General features: G+C 28.7%; 1 protein-coding gene across 1 annotated transcript; it reads right to left on the bottom strand.

Annotated features, from left to right (window-relative positions):
* Positions 1–660: 660 nt before the first annotated feature.
* On the bottom strand, positions 661–1,692 carry LOC110607204. Its single transcript, XM_021746270.2, has one exon. The coding sequence runs from the start codon at positions 1,461–1,463 to the stop codon at positions 936–938; it is 528 nt and encodes a 175-aa protein (XP_021601962.1). The 5' UTR covers positions 1,464–1,692; the 3' UTR covers positions 661–935.
* Positions 1,693–9,174: the final 7,482 nt, after the last annotated feature.

Genomic DNA, 9,174 nt, shown 5'->3' with positions numbered 1-9,174 from the left:
GGTGAAGGTGAAAGTGAAGGTGAAGATGAGTTCACTACAGCTGAAAGTGATAAAGATGAGCAATCTAATTCAATGCAACCTCAAATGATAGTGTCAGTCATTAATATAATCAAATTAGAGCTAATTTTAGCCATTTTTCATCTCAGATTATGGGTTCCCATTGCAAAAATCTGTCTCTGCATTTATTTTTCAAAAAGATGGCGACAGTGTATTGATACTTAGAAACTCGACTCTTGGCCCCTCCAAATACTACAGGAAGATTAAGCTTGCAGACTCTTATTCACTTAGCCAATCCTAACCCTTTTTTTGTTCAAGCCCAAGAAGTCAAGAACTTCTCTTGCAATGCAAAAAATCACAACATTCATGAGCTTCAATGTCTTTGTTCTCAAATGACTAATGAGAAAGTTATCAGTTTCTCAACAGGGTTTGTTCTAATTGCTCCCCTGCAGGTTACAAGTAGCCTGTAGACACCAGTTACTTTAGGCCTGCTACTTGCAGAATGCTACACAACTATTATAGACTATTCTCTCCTTCAGCTCCACATCATGCAAGCGTATGGTCTTGAGCCCTCACAACTTATAGAAGAGTGGGGGAAAAAGAAAAGAAACTAGTAAATAGTGAAGACCTGAAACTCTTTTATCTTTTGTCATCCAGATCCCATGCTCAACAAGAGGACACCTCAAGAATCCATTTATAAAAATTTACTCATCTGTATATTAAAATAAAACAAAAACTGCCCATCAAATCAGTAAGAAATTGCATATTGCAGAGGAACTAGATAGCTAATCAGTAATACTGTTACACATCCCTAATTTGACCTCTCCAAAAACAAAGAGAACATAATCAAACAATTCCCCAGAAACAGTAGGAAATTTTCTCAAATCCATTCTCATCTGCCTTAAAAATTATCCTGGTTAGTTTGAAAGAAGAAGCCCTCAATCACCTTCATAATTCCTTCTAACCAGAGCAAAGTAGCCCAGAACAGCACAAACGGCAGCCACAACATTACCTTCCTTTAATAAAATCTTAAACACAGACCCAATAATTTCCCTTGTGATCTTCCTTCCTTCAATCACTAAGGCCCTCCTTGGCTTCCCACAGAAAGCCAATAAGACCACAACTGTGATCCATATAACCAAGGTAGCTGGCACAGCCACTGCAAGAGCTGCAATCATAGAAAGAATTCCAAAAACAGCCCCTAGAAGCACTGATGCATACAAGGCAGGCCACCCAGAAGAGGCAGAAGTGACTTGGGCTTGATTTTTGTACCAAGAAAGTATAGATTTGAGGAAATTCCATGAGGATGATAAGAGGATTGCATATACTAAGACAAAAAGACATACCCATGTTCTCCTTTTGCTCATGATTGCTAGAAATAACTGGTATTTTGATGATGGCTGTGATGTTGCTGTCGCTGTTGCAGTTGGCGCAGATTCTTCTTCTTCTTGGTTTTCCATGTTCATGTTGTATCGGTATATGCCGTTAGATTCTTCAAACAAAGCCCTGATTTTCTCTCTTTACGCTTGGGCTTGTCTCTAAAACACGCAGTTTCTCTCTCTTTCTTCCTCTGTTTCTTTATTGGCTTCTGGGTTTTGGGAGGCGAGTCCTGAGATGACAAAGCTTACAGAATTGTTACCACATGTTCAAAAGCACTTGCTGTTGAAGCGCGTGCAACACTGTCAGACTTTAGACATGGAGACTTAGGTGTTGAATCTGATATTAATGATTGTAATTCACTCGCTATAGAATAGAGATGTGACTGATGGTTTTTTTTTTTCTTCTTATTACTGCTTTTACGTTGCAAACTAAAATTCATGCATTGCAAATTGCAATACATTTTGCAATTCCATAATAATTATCATGGCTGTGTTAATTTTTACAAATTTATTAGTCGATTAAAATATTTTTATATTTTATAAAATATAATTTTTTTATTTTTTATTTAAAAATCATTAATCATCTTAAATATTTATTCTATTTAATCTAATAATTTTAATTATATGTATTATATTATTTTTATATTTTTAAATATATATGCTATTTAGTTCTTGTAAATAAAGTTAGAATAAATTGTCTAACAATTTTTTTAATAAAATAATTAAAAAAATTTAATTTTATAAAATATAAAAATATTTATAATTGAATGATTTTAAAATAAAAATAAATTAATAATTTTTTTTAAAAAATACAAGAATGTTTAATTCCTTTTTTTTTAAATTATTACCACTATTATTATTATTTAAAAGTTTATTTGCATGAAAATTTAAAATTTTTCACTATTTTATAATTAATTTAAAATTTTAAAAATTAATAAAAATTTTTAAAATCGTAAATTTTATTACAATTATATTTATATTTAAAATTTAAATTAAGAAGATTATGTATCGATAATGTAGAAAAATAATATGAATTATTTTATTATATTCATATATCAGATATATAAATGCTATTATTAAAAATTTTAAAATTTTTAATTATTTTATAATTTAATTTAAAATTTTAAAAATTAATATAATTCAATTTAAAATTTTTAATTTATTTATTTTTATTTCCATCTAGTATGATATAAAAAATTGTAACTTTAACTTTTTTTTAATTGTTATTAATTTCAATAAAAATTATTATTGATCTTTATTTATTAATTTTTTATTTTTTAAATATTTTATTAAAATTTATCATAATAAATTTTACTATATTTGCTATAAAAATCATGTTAATATAATAAAAAATAAAAATCATAACTTTATTATTTACTATTTTTATAGTTTAATGATATAAGCCAATACTTAGAAATACAAAGAAAGACATTGTATTAGAAGTATATATCATTAAAATTCAAAAAAATTAAGAAAATTATAACTAAATAATAGAAAGAAATCCTATTATAATTTCTTCTACCAACCAAATAAAAATGAAGTATAATAATATAATCTAAATTTAAGAATTTTGAGTTAAATTATATTAATTTTTAAAATTTTATATTAAATTATAAAATAACTAAAAATTTTAAATTTTTTTATTTCAATAATATTTATCTATGTGATATATAAATATATTAAAATAATTTATATCATCTTTTTTATATTAAGTAAGATACGCTTTTTTTAATTTAAATTTTAAATTTGGATATAATTATAATAAAGTTTACGGAATTAGACAGTTTTATCAACTTTTCAAGTTTTAAATAAATAATAAAATAATAAAAAAATTTTAATTTTTCATGCAAATATCTCTTATTTTAAAAGTTAATAGAAAATGTTAATGTGGAAATGTAGGGGACACTTGTTTTGAATGCTTCAACGGCAGGTTTCTTGATATGGTTCCAAGCTCTAACTTTACACCTAGCAGAATCTTCAAAGTTGTATGGCAGCCAGCCCAATTACTTTTCCTCTTTTTCATTTTGTTTTCCTTGTCAAGTGATAGCAAGCATCAATAAATTAAATACAAACTCCATTTGCAATGTGGATTACATCTAAAGGAAATATCTTAAATAATTTTTATTTTTAAGAAATTATGAGCAGACCATTCATTCAAAATTAATTATTTTAAACTAATGATGTAGTTCTACGGTCTAAGATCTCAGATCGTGTCATTAATAACTAAACGAGTCGAATATTAAACGTTAATGACCATGAAAAATTTTCATCTATAATTATCCTGAAAAAACCTATATTTATTGCAAGGAATTAATGCCTCTAGGGAGAGGTGGGCAATATTCGGTTCAAACTGAAAAAATCGATCGAATTGAATGGATTTAAAAATTTTATTTGATTTTTTATATATTTTAGTTCGGTTCGGTTTTTAATTTTAAAAAATTTAATTATTTTGGTTCGGTTCGGTTTTGATCAGAAAAAAACTGAAAAAATCAAACCGAACCGATTAGTGATAATAATATATTTTTTCAATAATAGAGAAATTAAACCATATTAAAATTAAAATATTTTAATTAAATTTTAAAATATTAAAAATAAAATGTAAAAAATAAAAAATTATTAAAAATAGAAACCGATCGAATCGAATCGAATCAGACCGATTCGGTTTGATTTGGTTTTTGATCAAAATCGATTCGATTCGATTTTCATAAATACTAAAATTTCAATTTTCAATTTATTCGATTCAATTCAAAATCAAACCGGACCGAACGGATGCTCACGCTACCTCTAGACATGTTGAATTTTCTAATAGAGGTGGGTCTTCAATTGATGGCCACTTGCAATACTAGTCCAATGTCTTTGACTATCCTAGTTAATAACAATCGAGTAGTGTCTAAATTGTATTAAATTTATTATTTTAAAATTTAATTAAAAAAATAATGTCTATATTATTTATAAGAGATATATTATTTTTATTTTAAATCGAACGAATTCAATAAAATCCATGAAATTCAACAAAATCCTAGTACAATTCTGTATCATTTATTACCATTATTTGACTGCATAAAAAAGTAAGAATCAATCAATAAAAAATAGTTTATAATTAAATTTGAGAAAATTAGTACAGCTGAATTTTATATATTTGATACTCTTATCAAATTAATTTATATAAATAATAAATTAAATACAAAAAATCTATGTTTATAATAATATAATTCAAATATTTTAATTAATTCTTATCATTTGTAATCGATGAACGACATATTAGAAATTGGTATGTGGACCATACCACATTTACTATATATACTATTTAAACTTATATATGACGTAACACTCATAAAGGTTATTTTAATATTTATTATATAAAACTTTCAAATTGTAAATTATATTATAGATATAATATCCGTAAAAATCATTAATATCGAATTAGAATTTGATTAATATTATCAATATTTAAAATATTAAAATTCAATAATTAATTGTAATCATCACCTAATTATTATGAGTTAAAAAATAATATTTCAATAAATTTTGTAAGTTTATCTTCTCTAGTTCCTTAAACTTTTAATAAAAATTAAATAACTTCAACTTGAATTTTTTTTCAAATAAGACTTTAAAATTTGCATATTCAAAGAAATCCTGATCTAATAAATTATAATTTTTAAATTTTTATATGTAAAATTATTTAATATTTTCACTCTATTTTTTTTAAATTTTGTTTTAAGTAAAAATAGCAAATAATTTTTAATATTTTAAATTTAAAAATATTTATTATTTTTTTTATAAAAATGTGAAAATTTTATTATACTATCGAAGTTATAAAAAATAAATGAAGGTTGTGTAGAACTTCAAACTCTAAGATTTGACGCGGAATGACATCATATTACTAAAATGTGAGCAACCACATACCAATACATAAAAGCCGCATTTAACATTGTCTACTTAATTTTGGAGTTTAAAGATATATTTTCTTGATATTAATAAAAAAATTTAAGTTATATATTTACTTAGCGAAGAGTTTTAATAAGGTTGCAAGACTAACGTCGTCGTTGCGATTGTGAAAAATCATAATAACTGGTAATCTCCATTAAATATTACTTTTCAAAACAACTAAATCAATAAAATTTGAAGGAAAACTAACTATAGAAACAGACCCATGACTCTTCCACAGTAACGAAAGGTCTTCTCCCAATCCTTATTTATTGACTGAGAAGCAACTATCAAAATGTAAAAAATTATGAAAAAATTTCATACGAGAACTAAGAGTTTTTATTTCCATCAAAAATAAAATGTCCGGCTTATAACTAGGAACAAAATCCTTCAATGCAATAATTGTCCGAGGATTGACGCCATAAATCTGTCAAAGAGGACTGCATATTCTGAAAATTAATTGGATTGTATGTGAGAAACAATCCCTACCATACAGAAATCATAAATGACGATCGAATATCTCTGGAGCTCTTAATAGACACAACAACATCTTCTTCTTCATCGATAGTCAATTGGCGCAGATCGTCTTTCATGGGAAATGTAATACCCGGCTAGACTCCGGTATCGGAATTCCTACCGTCCGGTGGAATCTCGGATGTCGGAGACCTCTAGAAGGGTAGAATCATGTTTTTATGAAATGTTTTCATGTTTTTAATGGTTTTGAGTATGAAATTGAATGAGTTTTTGCATGAAAAGTCCTTGGAGGAAAACCCAGGTTCGGCCGCCGAAAGTCAAGTTCGGCCGCCGAACATGCATGCGTTCTGGAGGCACGTTAGGCCCCCGAAAGCATGAGTGAGGGAAGTCCAGGTTCGGCCGCCGAACCTCATGTTCGGCCGCCGAACATGGCATGCATGCGGAGGCACATTCGGCCCCCGAACGTGGTCTGGCCAGCCACTATAAAAGGGTCCCTTAGCCGAAAACGGGCGAGCTTTTTCCCATTTTCGGCCAAGGTGAGCTCTCCGCCGTCCCTCACCCATTTTTGATGTTCTTCCTCTAAATCTTTCAAGATTTTCACTTGTTTTCACTTGGTTTGGAAGATTTAAGCTTTTGAAACAAGTTTTGGAGCTTTGGGAACTCAGGAGCTCATTTTCGTGGATCTCCAAGTTTAGGTCGTCTCCCTCTCGATCTTCAAGAGGTAAGGGCCGATCTTAAGCTCCTTATATGTTTTAAGTGAGATTTTATGAGTTCTTTGAGTAGAAATGCATGTTAGGGTATATGTTGAGTTTATGGGTTTATGTTGATGTTTTGAACAATGTGGCTTGCTTGAGTATGTTTGAAGTGTTGTAGTTGGGGTATTTGATGTTTTGAGGCCCCTAGGAACTTGTATGCATGTTTTGGTTGAGATATATGCTTGATTTGAGGTTTTGGGAGGCAAGGGGTTCATGTGAACCAAGTTTCTGCCCTTCCGGCAGAAACCAGGTTCGGCCGCCGAACCCCCTTTGTGGAGGCAGCATTCGGCTGCCGAAGTTGCCCCCGAAAAGAGACTTTCGTCTCTGTCTGGGACTTTCGGCCGCCGAAGGTGCCGCCGAAAGTGTCCTGTTCAGCTATTTCATGCATATCTCTATGCGATATTTTCAGGATGTTTTAGGGGGTTTTTTTGGGGAATATATTAGAGTTGTAATTACGTATGTTTGGTCCCTCATTTGAGTCCACCCGTGTAGGTTCGGACCCGAGGAACCGAGGACCCCAGCAGTGAGTTCAGCTGCTTCGGTATTGTCAGAGTCAGCCAGAGGTGAGTGGAACTAAAACTTAATCTTTTAAATTAAATGCTTTATCATGTTTCATGCATCATGATTATGCAATAGGATGATTGCATTAGTTTTCACGAATATGCCGCATTGCATCAATTGTTGTTGATGTGGGTGAATGTTGGATGACCCAATTAGTCCAAGACAGGAAGACCAGGACCCCATGCTATGGCCTGGCACAGAGTAAGAAAGACCAGGCCCCAGTCTACAGGCCTGGCACAGAGTAAGGCACGGTTATGGGACTCGAAGACCAGGAGCCCAGAGGAGGCCCTGGAAAATGGTAAGTAATGTATGTATGACAGGAAGACCAGGACCCCATGCTACGGCCTGGCACAGAGTTAACTTGGACTATTTGGTGACAAGTTCACCCAACCCTTATGTGAATTGTTTGTGTTATGATGCATTTCATAGAGCATAGTGTTAACGTGTTTTACTAGCTCTACTCACTGGGCTTTTAGCTCACCCCTCTCCCTTTACCCCCAGGCTTGCAGGTACAGTATAGTGCGGGAGTCCGGATAGAGTAAAGAAGTTCTGTTTATGTAATAGCTAGCAATGGACATGATCAAATTGTAATGTAAAAGTACAGTATAGTTATGTATTGAGTTTTATGGATGTTAGCGTGTGCTTGACCATAGATTGTTGTTATCCCTTGTTAATTACATGATCTTAGAGATTCTTATGATGTTTATGTAAACCAACTCAACAGATGTATGTTACCCATTGAGGGATCAAAGTTATGTATATGTTTATGCACAGGTTGAATTTGGTTGATGTTCATGGAAAGAAAAGTTTTAATTTTTATGTATGTTGTTGATCATGTATGAGATTATACAGGTTTACAGGATGTATGTTTGGCTTGCTACGGGTCCCGGCGGCCTTAAGTCGACCCGGATCCTAGCGCCGGTAGCGGTCCGATTTTCGGGTCGTTACAGGAAAGGAAAAAAAGTTAAGTTTAAAGAAGAGGAAAAGACGAGAGTATCGAGGCACAAAAAAATCACAAAAACTTATGTGAATTTTTGTGAATTTTACTTTATTGAGTTATTCAATTTTATTATCTTATTTTATTTTAATTTTACGATCATCATCAATATTGATAATTTAAATAATAATTAGAATTACGTACATCTAGTACTTAATTTTCTAATCCTATTGATATAATACCCTACTTATTACTTTAATTTATTACTCAAAATGATTTCATATACGTGGATATCATCTTATCAAAATTTTCAAAATTTTTTTTATAAATTTAATAAATTTACTATGAGTACATAATTTACCATACCATAAATTGAAAATTTAAACATAATTTGATTAATTTTTAAAAATAAAAAATTATGAAAATTTAATTAATTTACCACATATAATATTTTATTATTTTTTAAATATAAAATAATTTTACACATAAAAATAATATTAACAACTAACTAATATAATTATTTTAAAAATAGTAATAATTTAACGGTTACAGTCCACGACTCCAATAATAATGAATTTTATTTTACAATGATATTTATGAAAATTTTATATTAATATTTTTAATTATTTTGTATATATTATTATTTTAAATTAAATAGTATATCCATAAATTAGATCATTATTGCTGTTATAATATATTTACTATAAAATATTAAATAATAATAATTAAAATTGAATAGTTTATATAAAATTTAAAAAGCATTATTAAATACATATGAACATAACTTAGCAAAGGTAGAAAGTAAATTTTAAATAATTAAATTTATTTTTTAATATTATAATGGGAAATTACTATCATATTTGTAAATTTTTTAAAAATTTACTATTGTATCTATATTTTAAAAAAAATTAATTAAAATATTTTTATATTTTATAAAATAAAATTATTTAGTCTTTTTTTAAAAAAAATTAAAAAACAAATAATATGAATGTTTAGAATTATATAAATTAAAAAGTGTTTGATTAAAATTATAAAAATTAAATAATATAAATATTTATAATAACTAACGATTTATTTAAAAAAGATTAAAGAATTTAATTTTATAAAATATAAAAATTTTAATGAATTATTTCAAAATAATACT

Source organism: Manihot esculenta, chromosome 12, assembly GCF_001659605.2.
Source record: "Manihot esculenta cultivar AM560-2 chromosome 12, M.esculenta_v8, whole genome shotgun sequence".
NCBI classification, from domain to species: Eukaryota; Viridiplantae; Streptophyta; class Magnoliopsida; order Malpighiales; family Euphorbiaceae; genus Manihot; species Manihot esculenta.
The sequence above is the reverse complement of the archived record's forward strand: the minus strand, read 5'-3'. Positions and strand labels throughout refer to the sequence as shown.